Genomic DNA, 26,719 nt, shown 5'->3' with positions numbered 1-26,719 from the left:
AAGGCGGGGAAGGCTTGCCCTGGGCTGGTCACGGAAGAAGGCTGAAAGGGAGATGGGTGACAGGGTCCCCATGCTGTGCCATCTACCCAAGCTGGCCTGGCTGGAGAGAGGGTCTCTGGAAGCAAGCAGCCTGGCGTATTTCTCTCCAAGCAATAGTGCTGAAGGGGTGGGAGAAAGACCCTGCAGCCCAAAGGCTAGCCTGGAAAGTAACTTCTCCCCACCCCCGCTGCTTCTCCCACCACAATTGGGGGGGGGGGAAACCACCCAGGTCCCACCGTGGGTCAACAGGGACCCTTTCCTCCCTTTTTCACCAGTGGAAAAACAGAGTGTTTATCAATCCCAACCAGCATATGTATATGTAACTACATTACAGTTCCTGTTTTCAACTGTTTAGGTCTGGTCTAAATTTTGCCATTATGTTTAAGGTAGATAGTAACCAAAACAGATGACAAAAGCTAAGAGTGGTCAGCCTGGTTACTATTAGGGTGGGAGACCACCAAGGAATACCAGAGTCGTTATAAAGAGGGAAGTTAATGGCAAACCACTTCTGTTAGTCTCTTGGCGTGAAAAACCGACTGGGTTGCTCCAAATTAGCTTCAACTTGATGGCACTTTAAACACACGCACGCACGCACTCTCTCTCTCGTGTGTGCGTGCGTGCGTGCGTCAGATTCTCATATGGCCAGTCTTCTACCTTAGGTGATGCATCCATTTCCCTATCTGTTTTATCTCCCATTCTCTTCTAAAGCTTCATCCTCCGCTCCAAACTGCAGAACAGTCTTTAAGACAATGAGGGAAAGTAAAAGTTGAATCTGTAAAAAGTAAAGAGACAGGTTTATCTTCCTAAGAGCTTCTGCTTCAGATCAGGCCGCAGGATCCCCATTTACCCGAAACTTATTTTTGGCAGGAGCAGCGAAGTGGTGGAACACAGAAGCCAAGAGATCACGAACACATCCAAAAAGCAGTGAGTTTGACAACTATTTTATTAGCTGACTGGAAACTGATGCTCCCCATATTCCTACCTCCATGGAATATCCTTTTGCTCTTTAGGGCCGAACAACCACCTCTCTTGCTGAGCCATAGGCCATACCTGCACAGCCAATTGACCTCAAGCAAGGCACTCTGGCTGGCCAAAAGACTCTTCTTTTTCTTCCTCGCTCCTTTCCCAAAGAGAGAGGCCTCTAAGCGGTTCCAGTCCAGGCTTAGGGGTGGGGGGAGGCTGCAGGAAATTGCATCGGTAGCACAGAGCAGGGAGAACTCCTGCTGGCAACAAGGAACGGGGTCGAGGACCCGCCCAGAGTTCCAGGTCGACGCCTTCGGTTCCGTGGCATGCTTCAGGGCTGGGCGATTTTGGCGGCCTCGGCCTTGATGAGCGCTATCAGGTCCTGGTTGATGAGGAAAACAAAGCGCAGGCTGGCAATCTAGGGGAGGAAGGACAAAGAAGAGGTTTCAAAGCTGAAGGCAAAAGAAGGGAGAGCTTTTTTGTTTTGTTTTTCAAGCCATTTTTTGTTTGTTTCCCAGCCATTTTTTGCCCCGACCGGGATGGCCCAGGTTAACTCGATATCATCCGATCTCAGAAGCTAAGCAGGCTCAGCCCTGATCAGCCCTTGGATGGGCAAAGCAACGGCCTCTTACGTTGAAAACCCTGCTGAGTTGCCATAAATCCACTGCAACTTGACAGCACTTTACACAAAGGCAACTCACTTTCTCACCTCCTCTCAAGCCTAATCTGCCACTTGAAGAACAAGAGTTTGGACTCATACCCCACCTTTCTCTCCTGTAAGGAGACTCAAGGTGGCTCACAAGCTCCTTTCCCTTCCTCAAACCCGGTTCCTCCAGATCAGAATCCACCTGCTCTTAAGGAGCAGGAGTGGCATAGTGGTTAAGAGCAGGTGTACTCTAATCTGGAGGTATCAGGTTTGATACCCCGCTCTGCCGCCTGAGCTGTGGAGGCTTATCTGGGGAATTCAGATTAGCCTGTACACTCCCACACACGCCAGCTGGGTGACCTTGGGCTAGTCACAGCTTCTCGGAGCTCTCTCAGCCCCACCTACCTCACAGGGCGTTTGTTGTGAGGGGGGAAGGGAAAGGAGTTTGTCAGCCCCTTTGAGTCTCCTTGCAGGAGAGAAAGGGGAGATATAAATTTAACTCTTCTTCTTCTTCTTCTTCTTCTTCTTCTTCTTCTGCTTCTTCTTCTGCTGCTTCTTCTGCTGCTGCTTCACCACTACACCATGCTGGCAGGATCAACGATGTCACTCCATTGAGCATAAATGCTATCCCACTGAAATGGCCTGAAGCCTTATCTTATTTGTAGCACTTTGTACAACCCAGTTAGAACTAGAATTATGGCAAGAAGGGCTGAGCAGCTCTTTGCCTGCCTGCTCTTCCTTCAGGATCAGGTAAGTTGGTGTGACACCAAAAGCAGTGGCCACCAGGAACAGGGGACATTTAGCATCCGACAACCCCCCCCCCCCCCCAGGTAGCTGTGACATGACCATGGGTACATGCAGCTTTCCCCCAAACTTCAGGGCTCACCTCCACCACCGAGTTGTTGCTCAGCTTCCACTTGCTGCCACACAGCACAGGACGCCCGTCAACATAAATGGGCCGTCGGCCCTCATTGGCCAAGAAGAAGTCGCCATTGTTCTTCAGTTTGATGACTCCTGAAAATGCCAAGGAGAAGCTGGACTTGAGGAGGAGGAACAAGGAGCAACCGTTTAACACCTCTTACGCTGAAGCCCAAGTCAATTTGCATTCACGGGAGGGGAGAAACAGTTATCCTCTGAAAGTTAAAAGATTTTTTTCCCCCCTAGACTGGCTGGGATTTAAAAACTGTGCCAGCTGAAAAACATTAGAATACCAACTAATTTTTGGCTTTTCAGATTTTTGTTTCTGAATGCTACCAAGTGGACTGCAGTTCACAGAAATGTAACGTAAGAACTGAAAGCCTCAGAGAGCTACCAGCTGCAGCCTCCAGTTGTAGGGAGCAGCAGTGGCGTAGTGGCTAAGATCAGTGGCTAAGAGTAGGTGCACTCTGATCTGGAGGAAATGGGTTTGATTCCCAGCTCTGCTGCTTGAGTTGTGGAGGCTTATCTGGGGAATTCAGATTAGCCTGTGCACTCCCACACACGCCAGCTGGGTGACCTTGGGCTAGTCACAGCTTCTTGGGGCTCTCTCAGCCCCACCTACCTCACAGGGTGTTTGTTGTGAGGGGGGAAGGGCAAGGAGATTGTCAGCCCCTTTGAGTCTCCTACAGGAGAGAAAGGGGAGATATAAATCCAAACTCTTCTTCTTCTTCTAGGACAAGGCACGGCATTTGCACAGCCTTCAAATCCAGGGGATCAGATTATCTCAAGGCACTTGGCATCAGGAACGCTGAGCAGCTTCACATCCCTACGCAGTGTCTACAAGGCCCCCATCGCTGTTTTCACGTCGCCTGTCCTGCAACTCCTCTCCCCAGCCACGCAGGGGCAGCGGCCCACGCCGGTACCTTGCTTGCGAGATATCTTCCAAGCCGGCCCCTCCAGTGCTAGATCCACATCAATCTGATTGTCTTTGGTGGCTCTACCAAGAGTAATCTGGAAGAAAGTTTACAGAGAATTCAGCTCTAAGAAAATTACTATTCAGTCATCAGTATTAATCAGCCTATTGTCGAAGGCTTTCACGGCCGGAATCACTAGGGTGCTGTGTGGTTTCCGGGCTGTATGGCCGTGTTCTAGCAGCATTCTCTCCTGACGTTTTGCCTGCATCTGTGGCTGGCATCTTCAGAGGATCTGATAGTAGGAAAGCATTTTCATGAATGGCCATTGAAATCCACAAGCACATGGACAATTTCAACAGAAAGGAAGAAACCATGAAAATGAACAAAACTTGGATACCAGTGTTGAAAAACACTAGAGTTAAGACAGTGACTAATCAGCTCCACACAAACACAGGATGACTATAGACCAGTGGTGGCGAACCTTTGGCACTCCAGATGTTATGGACTACAATTCCCATCAGCCCCTGCCAGCATGGCCAATTGGAATTGTAGTCCATAACATCTGGAGTGCCAAAGGTTCGCCACCACAGCTATAGACAATAAACAATCAAAGGGAACAAAGACCAGGCTACTTCTATTCAGATGCCCTCATCTTTTGACCTTGCTATCTTTATTGTTACTCACATTCTAATGGGTGGATCCCATTCAACACATGTAAATCTAGCTTGCTAATTGCACCCTTTACTTGTTAACAGACAATGTTTCATTCCCCCACCCTGGACACGCCAACAGGTATATACACTCCACTTGTTTTCCTACTATCAGATGCCAGCCACAGATGCAGGCGAAATGTCAGGAGAGAATGCTGCTAGAACAGCCCGGAAACCACACAGCACCCCATTCATCAGCCTAATCTGTCCATTTTAAAATGAACGATCCGTCTATTTTTAAAGCAACCTCAGGAGGGTAATGCGCTCACTGTTCCACAGGAGGGAGCAAAACGGCGGCAAAAAATGGGAAAGGAGAAGTAAAGGGAGCAAAGGGGAAGGAAACCTGCGTTACAAGAAACAAAAGCTTTGGAGTGCTCAGGAGGCTGAATTTTGCCTCAGGTATCATATCACATACAGTTAATGTAATCGTATCAGGAACACAAACATAGTGTTATCAACCAGTAATGGCAGAGTTTTGACCTGTGCAGAGATAGCCTGTAAAGTTACCATCACAGCTTGAATTAAAACCTGTGCCTGTAAGGCAGAGAGATGTCTTAGATGAGAGCCAGTGTGGTGTAGAGGTTAAGAGCAGGGGGATTCGAATTTGGAGAACTGGGTTTGATTCCCCACGCCTCCACCTGAGTGGCAGAGGTTTGTTTGTTTGTTTATTTATTTATTTATTATTTCATTTTTATACCGCCCTCCCCCGAAGGGCTCAGGGTGGTGTACAACACTAACAAACAAATAAAACAAATCAATACAAGTTAAGAATTAAAATGCAGCATTCAATTATTGAACCCGATTAAAATAGATGGCATCCGACTATTAAAACTCCTCTTAAGAGAAGGACAGTGGGTCTTAGAGTGTTTCGGGCACATCTGGTGAACCAGATGTGTTTCTGAACTCCTACATTCCTGCTGGATGACCTTGGGCTAGTCACAGTTGGCTCGGAGCTCCCTCAGTCACACCCACCTCATTGTTGTGGGGAGAGGAAGGGAAAGGAGCTTGTAGGCCACCTTGAGTCTCCTTACTGGAGAGAAAGGTGGGGTATAAATCCAAACTCTTCTTCTTCTAAGGTATCCACAGGAAAGATTTCTTCTTCAGAAAGATTCTTCTCCTCAAAAACATGGACAATGAACACCTGGAGACACTGGTTGCAGGTGAAAGGAGTGGAATGTGTATGCCCTTGACAGTGCACATACACATTCCTGCAAATCAGATGCCATCACTCTTTACTTAGAATTAGGTTTTGAGAAGGGCAAAAATGCTACAGTAAATGCGACAGAAGTTTTTGTTCCATGCTGAACAGTGAGAATTGAGTCATTGTGACTGGGAAAAAAAAACTACCCAGGGTGATCATAAGAACTAGCCTGCTGGATCAGACCAGAGTCCATCTAGTCCAGCACTCTGCTACTCGCAGTGGCCCACCAGGTGCCTTTGGGAGCTCCCGTGCAGGATGTGAAAGCAATGGCCTGCTGCTGCTGCTGCTGCTGCTGCTGCTCCTGAGCACCTGGTCTGCTAAGGCATTTGCAATCTGAGATCAAGGAGGATCAAGATTGGTAGCCATAGATCAACTTCTCCTCCATAAATCTGTCCAAGCCCTTTTTAAAGCTATCCAGGTTAGTGGCCATCACCACCTCCTGTGGCAGCATATTCCAAACTGTGCAAGGCCTGAACATGAAGGATCTGGGCAAAAGGTTGGACTCACCTCCCTGGAGCGCATGAGGTAACGCACCATCCTCCCACGCAGCACGGCCAGTGTCTGGTTGTCAAAGTCAGGGGAACTCATTCCTGGCATGAGGAAAGGATGGGTTAGACCAGTGGTGGTGAACCTTTGGCACTCCAGATGTTATGGACTACAATTCCCATCAGCCCCTGCCAGCATGACCAATTGGCCATGCTGGTAGGGGCTGATGGGAATTGTAGTCCATAACATCTGGAGTGCCAAAGGTTCGCCACCACGGGGTTAGACTATACTCTGTTCCACAGAAAGGCAATAGTTCGATCAGTTGAGGTGCAGCAGTCGATAAAATTGTAAGCTTCCGCAGCAGAATACAGTCCCGAACGAATATGAGAATTATCGTTCATTTTTACATGCTGCCTTTGTCAAAAAATCATTGTTTTGTGCATTGTTCAGTGTGGCACTTTGATACAAGAGCATTTACGCCAAAAGGACCCAGGCAGGGTGTTCGACGACAAAGAAATTCAGGCATGCTTTGTTCTGTGGAATATATAACCCTACTATCATCTTTCTGTAGAACAGAGTATAGACACAGGTAGCTTTTGAAAGCTGGGGGAAACCAAGAGGAGGTGGATGCTGGGCTTTCTAATTGGTTTTGAGTCACTGCCTGACTCCATTGTTAGCCTCCAAGCCATGCCTCAAGTCTTACAGCTAGTGACCTGTTCCCACGGCCCCTTCTCGCTTGGCCGCTTCCACCTGAGGAGGCAAGGATGGACCTATGGAGTTTAAAGCGGAGCTACTCTGGTAAGTTGAGAAGGTCTAGTAGTCTTCTTGCACTCTCTGCAGCTTCCTAGCACTTTGGAAAAGAATACTCTCCACGCAAGATGTTCTTTCCAATAGGAAGGTTTTACTTTAGCAGTTGCAAGGTTACACAAGTCTACGCTATACAAGACTAAGCTATACAGAACTCTTCAGCAAGAACCAAGTTGAACACACACTGAATTCGACACTCTCTGAACTTAGCATATACAATGCTTTTGCATCTTATGCATTCAACAAGCAGGATATTTTCCCCCTGCCCCGGCAACAGCCTCTCATTCGTCTAAAGTCACTGTTGAATTCACCAATCCTGTTAAAGGTAAACTGTAGCTTCTTGTCCCTAGACCAGGGGTGGGCAATTATTTTTTCCATGGGGCCGCATAAGAAACAGAAAATATTGTGGAGGGCTGGGCCAAAAGTCAGGGGGGCGAGGCGCTTTTGAAAGCCCCGCAGAAGCCGGCAGCCAAGGCAACCGGCTTCTGCGGGGCTTTCAAAGACGCCTCGCTCCCCAGCAAGGCAGGGGGCCAGGCAGGGTCATCCGGCGGGCCGGATGTGGCCCGCGGGCCGTATAATGCCCAAGTCTGCCCTAGACTGACTGTCTCCAGCCTCTTTGTTGGGCAAACTTCTGCTGACTAGAAGATGAACCTTTAGTGAACCTTTTCTTTTTTTTTTACATATCATGACAGGACCTTCCTTACCTGTTATGCTGTCTACCAGCACCTGCCACTTGTGCAGTTCTTGCTCCAGCTGTCGGATTTCACGTTTCTGTCTCCGGTCAGCCACGGTCAGTTCTGCAAGAAGGGTTGTGTCTGTGATCAACACGGACATATGGGAGCCACCCGTGAACTAAAGGCCCAGGTCCTTGGGAGTGGGGTGTTCCCCTGTAAGGAGTACCCCCCACCAGCTTTGGCAGGTGAGCCTGCTGTGGCCTTTCCTGACTGAAAGAAAAGATCTGGCTACTGTGGTGTTTGCCCAGGTGACATCTAGATCAGATCAGCTTACCGCAGTGGGGTGCTCCCCTTGAAGACTGACTGAAAACCAGAACTGGTACAGAATGCTGACTGGGGGGAGTCATATCACTCCGGTCTTCTTCCATCTCGACTGACTTCCAGTTCACTTTCAGGCCCAATTCGAGGTGCTGGTATTGACCGCCAAAGCACTATACAGCTTGAGATCTGCGGGACCTTCTTACCCCATATGTCCCGAATCGGTTTCTGCGTTCGGCAGAGGCCAACCTACTGGTGATCCCAGGCCCCTCAATGATACGGCTGGCCTCCACCCGGGCCAGGGCCTTTACGGCTCTGGCCCCGGCCTGGTGGAACGCTCTCCCACCAGCTGTCCGGGCCCTGCGGGATCTTATTGAATTCCACAGGGCCTGCAAGACTGAGCTGTTCCGCCGGGCCTTTGGGGAGACCAGCTGTTGATAGGGGGCCCCCCTCTTCTCCTCTCTTATAACACCAAGTAGACCCTACCGCCCCTCCCCCCTTGGGGTTTTTGTGGGAATTGATAGTAGGCGCCATCTCTGTGTTAATGTTAATTTTAATAATGCTGCATTTTAATGGGGTAGGGTTTATTTAATTTATTAGAGCCTGTTTTAATTGATACTACTAGATTTTAATCTGACTGTGCTCTATTTATATGTTGTTCACCGCCCTGAGCCCTCCCAAAACAATTGGGGTCTATAAACCCAATTTTTTAAAAAATAAATTAATAATAATAATAATAATAATAATAATAATAATAATAATAATAATAAAAACTTAAAAGTCTGATTGCTCCCATAGAAATCTAAATGACCATTATGACTTGCTTCAGATGCTCCCACCAAATGATGCTACATGGGTGGCAAGCCATGAAAAGGCCTTCTTTGTTGTGGCATCAAAACTGTGGAACTTCTCCCCCCAAGGATATTTCAGTCAGTCTTCAAGGACAGCCACCATATGTAGCGCCCATTGCAGTAATCTATCCCCCTCAATTATTCCCTTCTACCAGGAGCCAAATACTATTTTTGCATCTGCTGTTTCCCTACTACCCCTCCCTATTGTTTCTTTTTTGTTGATTTTTAAATTGGTTTTCCGCTGTTTTAAAACATGTACCGTTTTTAAAGTTGGTTGTAATGCCTTTTTACCTGTTCACTCATTAAGAGTCTTATGTGGGAAGAAATATGGGATACTGATGTTTTAAATATATAAATAGAACGTTGAGAGTTTGGAATTATGAGCAGATTGCCAAGCTCAGCCCTGTTTCTTTTCAACAACCACCCAATGGGGATTCCAGCTCCTATTAGTGCATCTGCTTGGGGTTTTAAGGGAAAGGAATGTGTTCAGTGGTGGGATTCAAATAATTTAACAACCGGTTCCGGTGGTGGGATTCAAATAATTTAACACAGTGGTTCTCAACTTTCCTAATGCCGCGACCCTTTAATGCAGTTCCTCATGTTGTGGTGACAACTAAAATTGGTATATATAAAATATAAAAAGACTGTTTTCTGATGGTCTTAGGCGACCCCTGTGAAAGGATTGTTCGACCCCCAAAGGGGTCGCGACCTACAGGTTGAGAACTGCTGATTTAACAAGTGATTGTTTACAAGCACCATTTTAACAACCGGTTCTGCCGAAGTGGTGCGAACCGGCTGAATCCCACCACTGAATGTGTTGCTCTATAGCCCAAGACCTGGCCCTATCGGGCAGGCAGAAGGCAATCCAGATCCTACAAAGCCTCTCACATGGATCTATGCAGCTATGAGGCCACATACAAAGGGAAGCATTAAGGAAAATGCTACTCACCATGTTCCAGCACTTCATCCCGTACATCCCTACATGAAAAGGGCCGGGGGGGGGGGGAGATGTGAGGTTAGGCAGATCTAAAATGGTTAACAAAACCTTTCCGGTATTAGCAATGATTCTGCATTTACATTGCCTGCTCTGTTCTGAACAACAACAATTATATTTTACCAGCTCCACTAGCAAGCACTGGCTAGATTAGGATGCTAGGAAAAATAAGGCACAAAATGGGGAGAAACAACAGCAGCGAAAACAAATTAACCCGCCACACTGTAGGTTATGATATAATTTCATGAATAGACAACAATGTCAATTAACAAAAAGCTACAAGCAGAGGAGTGCACAACAACACAGCTGACACAGAGCGAACATAACACAAAAACGCTGTCGAAAAAGTTAAACAAAGCACAGTCACTGGAGAACAAAAGCAAGTGTCCAAAAAGGTAAGTTCCGCAAGTGCAGAGGTCTCCAGAGATTGCGCAAAGTTCAAAGTTCCCGGGATTAAAAAAGATGGGACATTCCGGGGCCTCCCCATTTCGCAGAGTAAAATCTACTGCATCAGCAGCAATTTTGTAAAGCCTGCTCACATATGGTAATTCTGAGCCTTTATATTAAATAGGGCAAGACATTATCCCAAGTGTTCCTGAGGCTAGGTAGTAGAGATCTTCTCAAATTTGCTCATGCCTAAAAGCAGGTTCATTTGCTGGGTTAGGATGCTGCCAAGTTTATGGCATAAGAACAATGTGGATTATGTGACTATAAGGCATTGCCAATAAGGGTCCCCCACAGGGTCAGAATTGCTTCGAAGCAAAACAAAAGAGGACAACTGAGTGCAGAAGCTGGTAAACAAAAAGCATCACACCTTGAAGAAGAAGAAGAGTTTGGATTTATATCCCCCCTTTCTCTCCTGCAGGAGACTCAAAGGGGCTGACAATCTCCTTGCCCTTCCCCCCTCACAACAAACACCCTGTGAGGTGGGTGGGGCTGAGAGAGCTCCGAAAAGTTGTGACTAGCCCAAGGTCACCCAGCTGGCGTGTGTGGGAGTGTACAGGCTAATCTGAATTCCCCAGATAACCCTCCACAGCTCAGGCAGCAGAGCTGGGAATCAAACCCGGTTCCTCCAGATCAGAATGCACCTGCTCTTAGCCACTACGCCACTGCTGCTCCTGAGAGGCCAAATTCTAATCTCTGCTCTGCTATGGACCCACCGTAGGGTAATTATTGGCATTAGCTCACTCCTTGGTCCACTTTCCTCATGTGAAAAAACGGGAACAGTCGTGGTTGTAGTGGTTAAGAGTAGTTGGACTCTAATCGGAGAACTGGGTTTAATTCCCTATTCTTCCACAAGAATGACAGGCAGACTCTAATCTGGTGAACCAGGTTTGTTTCCTAGTAACTCCACATGAAGCCTGGTGGGTGACCCTGGGCCAGCCACAGTTCTCTCAAAACTCTCTCAGCCCCACTGATCTCACAAAGTCTGTTGCGAGGAGAAGAGGAGTTTGTAAGCCGCTTCGAGACTCGTTATGGTTGAGGAAAGCAGGTTATAAATCCAAACTCTTCTTCTTTTAGTGTAATATCTCACTAGAAACTTCTTATGGCTGAGAAAAGTGGGGTATAAATCTAAACACCTCCTCCTCTTCTAGTGTCATATCTCACTAGAAACTTCTTATGGCTGAGAAAAGGGGGTTATAAATCCAAACTCCTCCTTTTCTTCTAGTGCAGTGGTGGAGAACCTTTGGCACTCCAGATGTTATGGACTACAATTCCCATCAGCCCCTTCCAGCATGGCCAATTGGTTCTAGTGTCATATCTCACTAGAAACTTCTCATGGCTGAGAAAAGTGGGGTATAAATCCAAACTACTACTCCTCTTCTAGTATCATCTCTCACTAGAAACTTCTTATAGCTGAGAAAAGTGGGGTATAAATCCAAACTCCTCCTCTTCTTCTAGTGTCATATCTCACTAGAAACTTCTCATGGCTGAGAAAAGTGGGGTATAAATCCAAACTACTACTCCTCTTCTAGCATCATCTCTCACTAGAAACTTCTTATGGCTGAGAAAAGTGGGGTATAAATCCAAGCTCCTCCTCCTCTTCTAGTCTCATATCTCACTAGAGACTGCTTATGGCTGAGAAAAGTGGGGTATAAATCCAAACTCCTCCTCTTCTTCTAGCGTCACCTCTCATACAATTGATGTAAGACTCAAAGAACACACCTGCTAGTCAGCTTCACCAGCCATCAAGACCATGCAGTTGAAACTGATGACAAAATGGACTAGGACAGTGGTGGCGAACCTTTGGCACTCCAGATGTTATGGACTACAATTCCCATCAGCCCTTGCCAGCACGACCAATTGGCCATGCTGGCAGGGGCTGATGGGAATTGTAATCCATAACATCTGGAGTACCAAAGGTTTGCCACCACGGGACTAGGAGCATCCATTCGGACCTCCCCACATCCCTTTCACTCACTTCAGTTTGCTGTCATCAATCATGTCTTCAGCATCGGAGAAGTTCAGCACCTGGTCCCCCTTTGGCAGTGGCTGCACTGAATGGGGCAGAAACGACAAAGGGCGGTTTTCAGAATTCTCTCCTGAGGCCCAGCCTCAGCCATTGGGGGAACAGACACAGGTGCCTTACCTGTCTGGTCATCCAGGAGGTAGTACTGTTTCATGAGCTGCCAGTGTGTTTGCAGGGCTTTGGCAGTGCGTGAAGGATAGAAAACCTCCGGGTGTTTGTGCAGCAGGTCCTGGAAAGTATCCAAAGTGGGTTGGCTGGTCTGAAAAAAAAAAGAGAGCGATTGAAGAGTAGAGCAAAACAAAACCATTCAGGTTACTTCCCAGACTATCCTGAACGTGATTTAAAGCTGCGGTCAAAATAGTACTTTACTCTGGGCACTTGCACACATGCAGAATAATGAACTTGCTTGCAAGCGGATTTTGAAGAAGAGTTTGGATTTATATCCCCCCTTTCTCTCCTGTAAGAAGACTCAAAGGGGTTGACAATCTCCTTTCCCTTCCCCCCTCACAACAAACACCCTGTGAGGTAGGTGGGGCTGAGAGAGCTCCAAAGAACTGTGACTAGCCCAAGGTCACCCAGCTGGCATGTGTTGGGAGTACACAAGCTAATCTAGTTCACCAGAAAAGCCTCCACGGCTCAAGTGGCAGAGCAGGAAATCAAACCCAGTTCTCCAGAATAGAGTGCACATGCAGGACCTTCTTTGCTGTAGAATGCTCCACCTGGGTCCTAGTGCCTACCTAGTCCTGCTCCCCCCCCATCTGTTTGAAAGTAAAATATATATATTTTGCTGTTCCACACAGTAAAAGGAGCAGCAGTGGCGTAGTGGTGAAGAACAGGTGCACTCTAATCTGGAGGAACCGAGTTTGATTCCCCGCTTTGCCGCTTGAGCTGTGGAGGCTTACCTGGGGAATTCAGATTAGCCTGTGCACTCCCACACACGCCAGCTGGGTGACCTTGGGCTAGTCACAGCTTTTCGGAGCTCTCTCAGCCCCACCCACCTCACAGGGTGTTTGTTGTGAGGGGGGAAGGGCAAGGAGATTGTCAGCCCCTTTGAATCTCCTACAGGAGAGAAAGGGGGGTATAAATCCAAAATCATCATCTTCTTCATCATCTTCATCTTCTTCTAAAATCCAGCCGCAAAGTGCATTGAAATTGGATTGGATTGAAAGTGCATTATTCTGCATGTGCAAAAGTGCCCTTAGTTCCACAGAAAGATGATAGTAGGGTTGTACGTTTCTCCACCACAACAAAACATGCTGGACCGTCTTTGCTGTAGAATGTTCCACCTGGGTCCCAGTGCCTACCTAGCCCTGCTTCTCCCCCCCCCCCCAACATCTGTTTGAAAATAAAAAATATATTTTGGCCTAAATGCTTTTGTATCAAAGAACCATGTTCAACAATGCACAAAATAATGGCTTTGACAAAAGCAATGTGTAAAAATGAATGATAATTCTCATATTCCTTCGGAACTATATTCTAATGCAGGGGTAGGGAACCTGCGGCTCTCCAGATGTTCAGGAACTACAATTCCCATCAGCCCCTACCAGCATGGCCATGGCCATGCTGACAGAGGCTGATAAGGAATTGTAGTTCCTGAACATCTGGAGAGCCGCAGGTTCCCTACCCCTGTTCTAATGCAGAAGCATACAATTTTCTGGACCGCTGCACCTCAACTGACTGAACTATCAACTTTCTGAAAAACAGCGTATAAAATCAAGCATCAACTACAGGTTTTCCAGAAAGGCCACGGGAGGGAAATTTCTACGCGATGAAATTCACTTAAAAATGGCTGTGTATGATTTCCTACAGCTACCGTTGCACTCTGGCTATAACTAATTTTTCAAATGCGTATATCTATATACATGAGTTTATATCATTGTTCATATTTTTTATGTTTCGTTAGTTATAAATACAATCATTTCTTGTCAACAACTTTTTTTTAACAATTATAACAGACAGATTCAGGGTCATCCATATTAATTCAGGTACGTATTTAGTTTATACTCTCCCGTCAGTTCAACATCCATAAGGTAAGTGTTCAATCCATGCGAAAACATGTATACACATAAATATATATTCAGTCCATCTTGGTTCATCAACATTTTATATAAATCCACTAATGAAATATAACTAATGAAACATAAAAAATATGAACAATGATATAAACTCTTGTAAGTATTTGAAAAATTAGTTATAGCCAGAGTGCAACAGTAGCTGTAGTCTTATTATTAACATTGACTGTTGCACCCCCTTTTCTTATGTGTATGATTTACAACATAAAATGTTAACAAAAGATCGTACACACACACACACACAACAAGGAAATCGGTATTCATCAGGGCAGTTATCACACAAGCCAAGTCATGTGCTATGGGGGGAAACAAAGCCACATCAGGGGCTCCGGCTAATAGGAGCTGGAAGAAAGAAACCCAGCAGTGTCGCTCAGTTCTCGGCTCGCGGGGACTGGGGCTCAAGAACTTGGACACCAAGTCTTACCGATCCCACTTTGCTTAGCAGCTGCTCCTCCGCTTTGCTGAACAGCACCTTGCTCTGCGTAGAAGCGATGGCTTCGGGATGGAGCTGCCGCATAGCCTGGCAGGACAACCTGGCAAAACAGAGAGAGGAAGGGAATAAAGAATGACGAGCAACGGGGCCAAAGAAACCCCCTTGCCAAACGGCTACTAGGAGCATTTTGTCCAGGAGCCAAACTTAAACACTTGAGAAAGAGAAAGTGACACAAGGATGACATTGAGGCTGCTGTCCTTGCTTGGCTAATGTCAAGATAAAGACCACCCCCAAGGGGGGAGGGGAAGAGAAGAAGAGTTGGGATTTACATCCCGCTTTGCTCTCCTCTATAAGGAGATTCAAGGTGGCTTACAAACTCCTTTCCTGTCGTCTCCCCACAATAGATCCCTTGTGAGGTAGGTGGGGTTGAGAGAGTTCGGAAAGAACCTTGGTGAGTTCCGCAGGGCCTGTAAGACGGAGTTATTCCACTGGGCCTTTGGGGGGGCTAGCCGCGGTTCTATCGCCCCCCACTGAGATGGCGGCTGCCTGTTTTTCCATCTTGGTCGGGCCCTGACTTCATCTTGGGCCCTGCCTACCTCCTCCCCTCTTTTGGCCTTTAGATCGGGCGCCTGTTTTTAACAACCTCTGTTGTTTTAATTGTATTTATTTTAGTAACTGCTGCTCAAGTTTTAATGGGTTAAGTTTTTATTTGTATTGATTGCTGTCCTAGAGAACAGCTATATTGTGAGCCGCCTCGAGCCCTCCAGGGGTGAGGCGGCCTATAAATCCAACAATAAATAAAATAAATAAAAATATAAAGAAAGAAAGAACTGGGACTAGCCCAAGGTCACCCGGCAGCAATGCAGGAGTGGGGAAACAAAATCTGGTTCACCAGATAAGAAGAGTCTTCTGCTCATGTGGAGGGGTGGGGAATCAAGCCCGTTTCTCTAGATTAGACTCCACCTGCTCTGAACCGCGGCACCAATATGGCTCTCAGGGACAGGGGAGGAAAGGGAAGCAAGTGAGAGAGGCAGATCATCAAAACCCCACCTTTACATGAATGTCTTATGAACCTCAACAGTACTATTCATTGTATTGTCAAAGGTTTTCACGGCCGGATTCAACTGGTTGTTGTGGGTTTTCCGGGCTGTGTGGCCGAGGTCTGGTAGATCCTGTTCCTAACATTTTGCCTGCATATGTGGCTGGCATCTCCAGAGGTGTATCACAGAGGGAAATCTGTTACATACTGTGATACACCTCTGAAGACGCCAGCCACAGAAGCAGGCGAAACGTTAGGAACAAGATCTACCAGACAACGGCCACACAGCCTGGAAAACCCACAACAACCAGTACTTTTCATGGTCAAACACTTATTTACGATCCCGGTAATGGTATTACTGCTTAACCAAATCCTTCAATTCTATGTTTTTCCCCCCTGGTGGGTACCCCGCTTTCAATTCTACCATGGGAGAGGTGCTAGTGAGAAACCTGCTGTTACTATTCAGAGCATTCTGTTCCATGCTGTCAGGGAGGTTCTAGCATTGGAAGAGTCGGATGATCTTAGATTCCTGGTTGCTATGGAGTTGCTTGGGAGGGGGAATCTTTTCTCACCTTCCAAGAACTTTCCGCACTGAATCGTTAAAAGACTCCTCGTTACGGCTGAGTAGAAGGAACTTCCCTTCTTTCCAGAGTGACTGGAAAGCGCCAGAAGGGACAGTCAGGCAACTGTCCGGGCATCACGGGTACAGAAGCCCTTTGGCAGTCTCAGCTGCCTCAGTTCTCCCGCCACGACTGAGCAGAAATGTTGACGCAACGGTGGGAAGCCCCACGGCCTCTCTTGTCACGCACACCCCCTCCGCTCTAACAATATACTTGAAAGAAACCTTATCTTAGAACTAGCTCCCACCTTTCTTGGAGGCAGCTTTACAGCCAGCACGTACAAGAGAACCCGGGACTTGCGCTTGGAGATCCACAGGGTGCATTACAGCAGAAGCGTACCACCACCACCTCTCCTGGGATTTCCACTTGAGTTAAAACGACAGCTGAACTTCACTCCCAAGTGCACAGAGGTCAGGTCGTTGGTCTGCAGGGGGAGGGGAGAAGAGTTGGGTTTAGATCCCGCCTTTCTCTCCTGTAGGGAGACTCAAAGGGGCTGACAAACTCCTTTCCCTTCCCCCCTCACAACAAACACCCTGTGAGGTAGGTGGGGCTGAGAGAGCTCAGAAGAACTGTGACTAGCCCAAGGTCACCAAGGTGGCATGTGTGGGAGTGCACAGGCTAATCTGAATTCCCCAGGTAAGCCTCCACAGCATAAGTGGCAGAGCAGGGAATCAAACTCAGTTCCTCCAGATTAGAGTACACCTGCTCTTAACCACTACTGCTCCCCAGACGCTGCATTCTGGGGAGGATGTCCCCTTCCTCCCCAGGGCCACAGTCCAGCAAACCCACAATATTGGGATTGTCCCTCTGGCAACACATGCACAGACTATCATCCTTGGGAGTGTGGCAGCATTGATACTCAGACTCCAGTCTGGGTTAAATGGCACAGAAGGACACTATCAGGCCTTCAGCATGAGGTACTTAAGCAGCACGCCCAGCAGGAGCCAAAAGATACATTCTGTAAGAAGAAGAAGAAGAAGAGTTTGGATTTATATCCCCCCTTTCTCTCCTGCAAGGAGACTCAAAGGGGCTGACAATCTCCTTGCCCTTCCCCCCTCACAACAAACACCCTGTGAGGTAGGTGGGGCTGAGAGAGCTCTGAGAAGCTGTGACTAGCCCAAGGTCACCCAGATGGCGTGTGTGGGAGTGCACAGGCTAATCTGAATTCCCCAGATAAGCCTCCACAGCTCAGGCGGCAGAGCGGGGAATCAAACCCGGTTCCTCCAGATTAGATAACACAAGCTCTTAACCTCCTACGCCACTGCTGCTCCAAAGAGGAGAGGAGGCCCCCACAAGCGCATCTCATGGCTTCTGTTTTACAGATCTAAGAAAGGAAGCGGGGATGGGGCAGAGGCGTAGCTACAAGTGGTACAGGGTGTGTGCATTGCACCGGGCGCACACCTGGGGGGGGGGGGGCAAGAAAAATTTCAGGTTTGTTTTTTGTATTTTTTAGTGATTTTCAGTTTTTGGGCTGCAGGGGACACAGTTTTTTGACTAGCAGCACGAACATTGCAGGGAGTTTTTGGGGGACTCTCCTGATGATACCACCCAAGTTTGGTGAAGTTTGGCTCAGGGGGTCCAAAGTTATGGACTCCCAAAGGGGGTGCCCCCATCTCCCATTGTTTCCAATGGGAGCTAATAGGAGATGGGGGCTACACCTTTGAGAGTCTATAACTTTGGACCCCCTGAACCAAACTTCACCAAACCTGGCTGGTATCATCAGGATAGTCTCCTAAAGATACCCTGAAATGTTGATGCTGCTGGCTTAAAAACCGCACCCCCTGCAGGCTTAAAACTGAAAAAACACTAAAAATACAAAACACACAAACATACATGGGGGGGGCAGCAAAACTCAGATTTTGCACCAAGTTCCATTTCCCCTAGCTACGCCTCTGGGATGGGGGATGATCTGAAGACAAATACCACAGAAGTCCTGGGGTGGGGGGGTGGGGTGTCTGCCCGGGACCCCTGTCTAAGTCACTCTGAGCTTCCAGAAAGAGAAATGGGATACACCCAATCAACCCTCGCTCAAACACGGATGTGTTCTATACTCCCAGGTTGTCCTGACTCCGCTACCTGAAGCACTGCATTGATCAGCAGCAGGTCGTCGGTGGCTTTCCATCGGCCCAAATCCTTGGTCACCTGCAAGGGTTGCTTGCTCTTCTTCATCCGCTTAGCAAGGCCGGGGTTTGGAGCTGGGCTTGGGGTGGCTGGCGCAGAGATGGACTTAGACACCTGTGAGGGGACAGAGGTGTTGACATGTAGAACCAGAATGCGACAACAGCCACAAGCGGAGTCACAAGAGGCCACTGTGAAGTACCTGCTAACAAGTTTCCTTGCGAGGAAAGCAGGTTGGCGCACCTACATCAGAGAAGAAAGAGAAGCTGGCACCGACTAATTACTAGAGTACCTACATCTCTTTCCACCAATCACATAAGCCAGTAATAGCACAGGGTTGCAAAACTGGGGGTGGGGAGCAGGATTCTAACTGAACCTAAATGAACAGCATAATTCCTGAGTCTATGTGGTATGGGGCAAGTAGAAACATGGAAACATGTTTTATTATATTGCCCCATCTACAATGACATGCGCAGTAAACTGGTCTCTCCAGTGTTAAAGAAGTTTCCAGGCCGAACTGATTTTGAGCGGGTTAAGAAGCTCCCAAGTGATGAACACTCTCAGGCCTCTGTAAATGCTGCTAAATTTTGTGCAGATGCAAACAGAATTCTTAACAGTACAGAACTTGAAAAAGAGGGGGAAATCATGTAACGGTGGCCATGAATTGTTTCGAGGGGGTGAGTGCAAACATACATCATTGCAAAGGGGTGTGTGTGTGTGTGTGTGTGAAAACGTTTTAGAAACGGTTTAGGTGATTTGTGTGAAAAGGGACAATGTCATTCAGTTGCAGTTCTTTATCTTTGCAAAGTGCCACAACAATAAGATGCATAATCATAGTTTAACTTTATTCAGTATTGTTTTCACTCCATTCATACCCTGCCTTTCCTCTCAATGGGGACCTAGAGCAGCTGACATCATCTCCTCTCCTCCATTTTATCCTCACAACAACCCTATCAGGACAGTTAGGCGGAGAGTGTAGGACTGGCCTAAGGTTACCCAGCAAGCGTCCATGCCACAGCGATAATCAGAACCTGCGTCTTCCAGATCCTAGTCCAGTACTCTAACCACTGTGCCTCTCCAGCATCCTGCACTCAAAACTACAGAAACAGCTGGAGCAAACATATTTAAGATCTTCATCTCAGAAAGATGCTGGGGGGAAGAATTAGGACTAATAAAAGGAAACACTTCTTCACGCAACGTGTGAATGGTGTTTGGAATATGCTGCCACAGGAGGTGGTGATGGCCACTAACCTGGATAGCTTTAAAAAGGGCTTGGACAGATTTATGGAGGAGAAGTTGATTTATGGCTACCAATCTTGATCCTCTTTGATCTGAGATTGCAAATGCCTTAACAGTCCAGGTGCTCGGGAGCAGCAGCAGCAGAAGGAGAAGGCCATTGCTTTCACGTCCTGCACGTGAGCTCCCAAAGGCACCTGGTGGGCCACTGCGAGTAGCAGAGAGCTGGACTAGATGGACTCTGGTCTGATCCAGCTGGCTTGTTCTTATGTTCTTAAAGAGAAGAGATGGATTGAATGCAATCTCTCCGCCTGCACCATACCCCTGCCTCTTGGATCTTACACATTATTTCCAATAGCCACATGCTTTTCCTCTTCAACTGACAGTGCTCTAAAAGAACATGGGGGATTTTTTTTAAATCACAATGATAGAAATTGGATTAAATGCAACATCAGAATTATGGAATTTAAATGCACAAGCATACTATACTGGACGATGGATCTAACATAGTAGCTCGTCACTAATAGTAGCTCGAATCCTTTTGGGGTGAGGCGGCTTATAAATCTCATAAATAAATAAATAAATAAATAAATAAATAAATAAATAAATAAATAAATAAATAAAATGGTATACACCTGTCAGCTCTTCCTTGTATAGAAGAAGGAATGACCACGTTTCACACCAGACAACCAATGATATACTGTCAGTCAGTTATATCTAATTTTTTCTATAATTCAAAAATGCACTACCACCAACATTCTATACACAATTAACATGTCATAATCATATTGTAATTTACATTGATATATATATGAGGGATATTACCACTCTACATTTGTCTTTACAGGAATGACTCAGTCCTAGCGACGCACACCTCTGTGCTTCAATCCCGGGTCCACTACAAGTCCCGTGGAACCCAGCTCGTCACTAATATGGCATGCACCTGTCAGCTCTTCCTCGTAGCCAGCTCACCTTCTTCTTCTCGCTGGAAGAGGGCTCGCTGCCGGAACAGCGCCCGGGTTCCACTCCGCTAGGGCCCTTGGCCCTGCTAGATGATTTCGCAAGGCTGCTCTCTACCAGTTCATCATCAAACTTCTTCCTTTTGATGAACCTAGAATAATAAACAAATCAGATTAATTAATGTTCCATGCATCACATCCTATCACAAGACTCTTATCTCCTCCACTTTTCACATTGGTACTATAAACAAATTGTTGCTGTAGTACCAATGACACCCAGAAGGGTCTGGAAGGCTAGGCTGAGGTATCCCATGTCCCCGGGTGCACGCCATTTTGTCATGTTGGAGGGGGCGCCGGCCAGGTCCCCACGCCTGGCCTCTCCAGTAGTGCAGCGACCCAGTCGGCGCCTAGTGGCTTCCCTTGTGCTGGGGCGCCACTTGATGGCTGAGTTTCTTGCTGCAGCCGGAGGCCAGATCCCCCCCCCCGGAGGCTAGGAAGGGCAGGAGCCAGCCTACCACTGCGGCGCCTGTCCAAGCCACCTGCCGCTGAGCCCCCCCCCCCCGACCTCCCTGCAGGCACCGGGGAGGGCGGGGGAGGCTCGGTGGCAGGCGACCTGGGCAGGTGATGCGGAAGCACCCGTCCAAGCCCCCCTCGAGCCCCCCCTCCCTGCTGGCTCCCATAAGTGAGACACGTAGGAGGGGCGCGGGGGCAGGTGTGGGTAGCCGGGCTGGGGGGGCCACACAAGGAACCAGTTATATCCCCGGGTGCCATTTAAGCCCGGTACGCCACTGCTAGGCCTCCCAAAAAGATGCAGAATTAATAGGGAACTCTGTCTAGAGGGGAGGGATATTAACCCAGAAATGCTGTACTGAAACCCAGGTCCAGCAAATTGCTGATGACTGCACACTGCAATCCTGTTCAATAAACCGATTTCTGCACACGAGAGTCTGGTTATTGCAGCAAGGTTGACAGAAGCCAACACCCAGGACGTATGAGATCACTTATTCCCAGAGCATTATCCCAGGTTGGAGTCACTGCACATTCTACCAGGCTATCAAGGTTAGCCAAAATTCAGTGGCCATGTATTAAAGCATAAGCTTAAGCATAAGCATAAGCATTTTATTGTCATTGTGCACGCACAACGAAATTTACAGCAGCATTCCTCGATGCACACAATTTCAGACTCATACAATTTCAGACTCATGCAATTTCAGACTCATACATCATCATCCTCCACCCATCCCTACATAGCCCCAAATACATCAATATGAAGCAGCGGAGTTTAGCATAGCCACAGCTCTAGAGTAGAAGCTGTCTCTAAAGCCTCGCTTTGTCCTAGATTCTGAGGGCCCTGTATCGTCTGCCAGATGGTAGCAGTTTAAAAAGAGAGTGTGCTGGATGAGACGGGTCCCTTAGAATATTTTGGGCTTTATTTAGACTTCGGGCATTATAGATTTCTTCCAAGGAGGGGAGAGGGCAGCCGATAATCCTTTGTGCAGTATTGATCACCCTTTGGAGCGCCTTCCTATTCGCCACTGTGCAACTGGAGAACCATACACAGATGCAGTAGGTTAGGACACTCTCTATAGCACAGCGGTAAAAGGACACCAGAAGTTTTCCATCTAGTTGTTGCTTCCTTAAAAGTCTCAGAAAGTACAGTCTTTGCTGGGCTTTCTTAACCACCGCGGTAGTCTGTAAACTGTTTGGCTCTAGTGCCAAATGACTTCATGAAAGAAAACTGGGAGGAGGAAATAAAGTTTAGCACTTCCGCATTGCCCCAGAAAACGTCTCTTGAAAGGAAGGATGAAAACAGTCTAATTCCATCAATAACAAAACAGCCTGCTTGTTCACAGGCACCCCGCTCCCGACCTCATGCAGCACAGTACCTGGATGAACTGCGCCGTTTTGGGATGGCACCCGAAACCTGTGATGAGCTTCTTTTCTGCCCTGCCAGAGACTCTTCATCTTCAGAGCGGCTCGCCGTGCCCGACGCCATCAGTCTGGAATCCAGCACGTCTGCCATGGAAGGAGGATCAAAGAATCAGTGGCTTGCGCTAGACCAGGAGCAGCAGTGGCGTAGGAGGTTAAGAGCTCGTGTATCTAATCTGGAGGAACCGGGTTTGATTCCCAGCTCTGCTGCCTGAGCTGTGGAGGCTTATCTGGGGAATTCAGATTAGCCTGTACACTCCCACACACGCCAGCTGGGTGACCTTGGGCTAGTCACAGCTTCTCGGAGCTCTCTCAGCCCCACCCACCTCACAGGGTGTTTGTTGTGAGGGGGGAAGGGCAAGGAGATTGTCAGCCCCTTTGAGTCTCCTACAGGAGAGAAAGGGGGGATATAAATCCAAACTCTTCTTCTTCTTCTTTCCAGATGTTCATGGACTACAAATCCCATCAGCCCCTGCCAGCACGGTCAATTGGGGCAGGGGCTGATGGGGATTGTAGTCCATGAACATCTGGAGAGCTACAGGTTGCAGACCCCTATATTAGACCTTTTGATCCCATGCTGAACCATTATGGGATGAACATCATGTGTATCAGAGGAAAGTACAAGAAGCCAGACAGGAACTATGGAATTCCGTGTATACTGGTGGCACAGAGAACCTAAGTCTGAGGTTGCATTCTCTAAGAATCCTTCAAGCCTTAATTTTTAAATGCAGACCCCTCCACAATGCCTTTTCCTGAAAAGAAGCCTTCAGTAAAATCCACTTCCATAGGTTTAGGACTGCAGTCATCATTGTTGTGTGACTTATTACACTATCATATTACATATGTAACATTACACATATGACATATTACACTATCCATGACAGTGACTTCCCACAAATCAGCTGCAGGAAGAGACTGATCTATTTTGAAACAATGGATAGAAAATGAAAATGATGGAAAGGGGGGGGGGCTGACATATGTTCTATTGTTGTCAACAAACCCAAACTTCCTTTATTACTGCAGTAAAATAGTTCATTTAATGTAACAGCCCAATGGTGGGTGGTGGGGGTCTAAAGCAACTCCTGGAGGAGGAATGGGGCCACATGGGCAGATCTGAACTTCCCGAGGCACTCACCCTGGCAAATTCGCTGGTGGGCAGCCACCAGGGCTCCCTAAGTTATCAGGACTTGGCGCTGAGTGCTGTGTCAGCACTCTTGCACCACTGCCGCCATAGCATGGGCAGCCTGAAGGCGTGGCCGGGGGTGGAGCCAATGTTTGTCAACTTCCACCCTGGCATTGCCTCCATGTACGCAGTACCCCGGGCATCCAACTTATGCCACCCTTTCCAGCAGCAGGGAGGTTTCATGTTTTGCTTTATGGCAAAGGATCTTTATGGCAGCAGAGCCGTCCCCACTTGGCGGTACTCTGGATTGGGCTGTCCGCATTTAAAGTAGCACTGTCGGGTATATTTTGAAATCTGGATCCTGGAAGTTCAAACGCTTTCGTTATATCAACATTATAGTTTCATATATACCTAGTAGTAATTAGATAGGAGTTGGATGGAGTTGGAATCTGCTGGACTCTCAGATCTGCCTGCTGGGGAAAAGGGGGAAGGGCTGAAAATAAAAACCATCAGCAATGTAGCAAGTCAAAGGAAAGTTTTACTATGCGGGCATCAAGGAAACACACAGATATCAATATTGTCGTATACAGGCAAAAATCTGAATAACCTGAAAAAGCCAAGAAAACAATTATTCTCCTCCAGTAAGGCTTCAGTTATCCAGCTGGTTAGGTCACGCCTGCAATAGTTCATGGAGGGCTACGCAAATTTTTGCACCCTCTCCTGGTGTACAGGGAGCCAACCTCTCCTGTTCAATAGCCCAGCTTGGTTGGGTCAGGAGCTTCATTCCTAACTCTGGGCTTCTTTGAGGCCTAGTGCAGATTTACAGCAGATTCTTTAAGATGGATAAAGGGAAGGTCTCCAATACCTCTTCTACCTCAAAAAAAGGGGGGGGGGCAAGGAAAGAGTCTGAGACTTCCCTGGGAGGAGAGCGCTATTCCCTGGAGGCAAGGTGGGAAACCAGGAGGAGCTGGTGAGGACCAGGCATCCAGAGCTTCTGGATCCCCCAGTTCCTCAGAGAATTGACCTTGAAAATAATTATTTTTTGACCATAGGATACAGTTGAAAAGTCCAGTGTTATAAGACTCAGGTGTAACAGAAACAGACCAGCACAGCTTATCTGGCAAAATTACAACAAGGCTGTAATCCTAAAGAGACTTTCCTAGGAGTAGCTCCCCGCCCCTGAATAACTCTGAGTAGACAGTTTAAGATTGCCCCATCTAATTACTATCTGAATATTCAACAGGAGTCTTCTGCCATTTTAAAAGCTCATGGTAGAAGAACTGGATCTACTGCCCTTGTACTCTTGGCGAGTATAGAACAATACTGAACTGGGCAGAGATGCAAGGCCCCAGTTGTGCTCAAACAAAGCTAAGGCATTCATAATTTTAAGATACCAAATAGCATAACTTTTATATGGTAAAAAAGTCAGGAATGCTGCATTTAGCATTAACACAGAAAAATAAGTTCAGGATAATGGGACACTATGTCATTACACATATTTCAAACGTTTCTGCAAAATTTACATCTGTGGAGATGACAGTTCAAATTCTGTTGCGAAGTTCACCGGATGACGTAGGCCAGTGCCTCGATCTGATCTACCTTACAGGGCTGTTGTGAGTCTTAAAAAATGGAGGGAATGATGTTCCCTGTCCTTTCTCAATGAAACAAAACTGGAGCCTGGGAAGAATCCAACATTAGCGTCTCTCAGATAAGCCTTCACTGGGTATTGCCAAGCTAATCAACCTCCACTCCTCACTAGGTATAGTATTATATTATAACGTATTATAATACATATTATAACTAGTTATACTAATATTGTACTATCCCGTCCCAACACGCGCAAGCGCACTAGAACACCATATTATCTTAATGACTTGCTTGGGCGGGGAAAAGAACAGCTGAGCACGCGTGCGCGTTTCTGTCTTCACGCTCTCTTACTGCGCGTGCGTACTTCTACCCCACAGTTCTTTCCGCTGTGGCGCATGCGCCTGGCGCCCTGTTCGTCCAATTTTTGCTTTCCGAGGCGAAATGTTCCCTCGGTCCTTTTAATTCTGACTCTTCTTTGAGGCCGCTAAAAAGGCTTTTGGGCCAACAACTCACCATTCCCGAGCGCTGCGGCGATTCCTGCTTCTCTTCTGCGTCCACCACGGAGGCTCGAGCGAAAGCAGAATCATTTCCGGAGAGAACGCGGATAAAATAGGACTCACTTCCTGTTTGTGGTGACGTCAGGAACCCTGTTTCTATTTCGAATGTTGGGCAGCCATCTTTGTTGAGGGCAAAACTCCAAATCATTTGGTCCTTATGCTAACTTAAAGACTAAATTCCTGTGACAGTTGTCTTTCTCTTCCTCCCTATGTTTTTAATGACCTTTTTTGCTGTCATAATAATTTATTCATAGCTTTATTACGTATTATATCATTTGTATAATCATCGCCACAGTGCAGTTTTAATGGCCATCTGTTTTAACCTCCGTGTTTTCAGTTTTTAATGTAAAGCTTTTTTGTATTTTTACATTATGAAAGCTGCTGTGAGCCCTGAAGGGGAAGGACAGCATATAAATATAACAAACCAAATAAACATTTTATTTAGTGCTGCGATTTAATGTTTTAATTGTTCATGGTTTTAAAAAATCTATACTACATCTGGTCCTTACTAGCTCAGAACAGTGCCCATAGTTTCCCCCTCTTCAATGTTATCCTCCCAGCAACCCTGTAGTGGGCAAGTCTTACTGGTTAAGGTCAGGTCACGCAGCAAGGATGGTGGCTGCAAGGGGGGTTCAGCCTGGTTTTCCCATGACAAGAACCACTAGGGCAGTGATGGCGAACCTTTTTGAGACCGAGTGCCCAAATTGCAACCCAAACCCCACTTATTTATCGCAAAGTGCCAACCCGGCAATTTAACCTGAATGCTGAGGTTTTAGTTTAGAAAAAAATGGTTGGCTCCCTCTTCCTCCGCCCCACCTGCTTAAGAAGGGGTCAGCCTGCCCTAGCCTCCAGCAAGTCCCGCGCGCACTGCTCTGTGCCTCTCTAGCATCTCTGCCTCCTCTGCGTCCCCCCCACCTCAGGCAGCAGCCACCCGGAGCACAGGCACAAGGCCCGCCAGCCGAGTCCTCCCTGCTCACAGCGGTGCGCGCACGTCATGCTCAGTGGCCCAGGTCAACCTAGATGTGTGTGTGTGCGGGGGTGTGTGTGTGATTTTC

The 26,719-nt window shown here is 47.4% G+C and overlaps 1 protein-coding gene across 1 annotated transcript; it reads right to left on the bottom strand.

Annotated features, from left to right (window-relative positions):
- Positions 1-964: 964 nt before the first annotated feature.
- On the bottom strand, positions 965-25,644 carry MCRS1 (microspherule protein 1). The gene is made up of 14 exons (XM_048491329.1): positions 25,621-25,644; positions 22,355-22,484; positions 20,482-20,620; positions 18,232-18,390; positions 16,504-16,579; positions 14,488-14,669; positions 12,112-12,250; positions 11,944-12,019; positions 9,477-9,505; positions 7,389-7,481; positions 5,899-5,981; positions 3,490-3,577; positions 2,535-2,662; positions 965-1,420 (listed from the first exon to the last, which is right to left on the bottom strand). The coding sequence occupies exons 2-14, from the start codon at positions 22,462-22,464 to the stop codon at positions 1,334-1,336; spliced, it is 1,389 nt and encodes a 462-aa protein (XP_048347286.1). The 5' UTR covers positions 22,465-22,484; positions 25,621-25,644; the 3' UTR covers positions 965-1,333.
- Between the last annotated feature and the right edge of the window lie 1,075 nt (positions 25,645-26,719).

Source organism: Sphaerodactylus townsendi, linkage group LG03, assembly GCF_021028975.2.
Source record: "Sphaerodactylus townsendi isolate TG3544 linkage group LG03, MPM_Stown_v2.3, whole genome shotgun sequence".
NCBI lineage: Eukaryota > Metazoa > Chordata > Lepidosauria > Squamata > Sphaerodactylidae > Sphaerodactylus > Sphaerodactylus townsendi.
Note: the sequence above shows the minus strand (reverse complement) of the source record. Positions and strands in the feature narration are given on the sequence as shown.

Bases quoted from the DNA above. Each gene is read 5' to 3' on its own strand.
- MCRS1 (XM_048491329.1), bottom strand. From the start codon at position 22,464: ATGGCGTCGGGCACGGCGAGCCGCTCTGAAGATGAAGAGTCTCTGGCA. The intron at 12,020-12,111 runs GTAAGGCACCTG...TGCCCCATTCAG, and splicing joins CCTCCTGGATGACCAGACAG to TGCAGCCACTGCCAAAGGGG. The intron at 7,482-9,476 runs GTGAGTAGCATT...CCCTTCTTGCAG, and splicing joins GGATGAAGTGCTGGAACATG to AACTGACCGTGGCTGACCGG.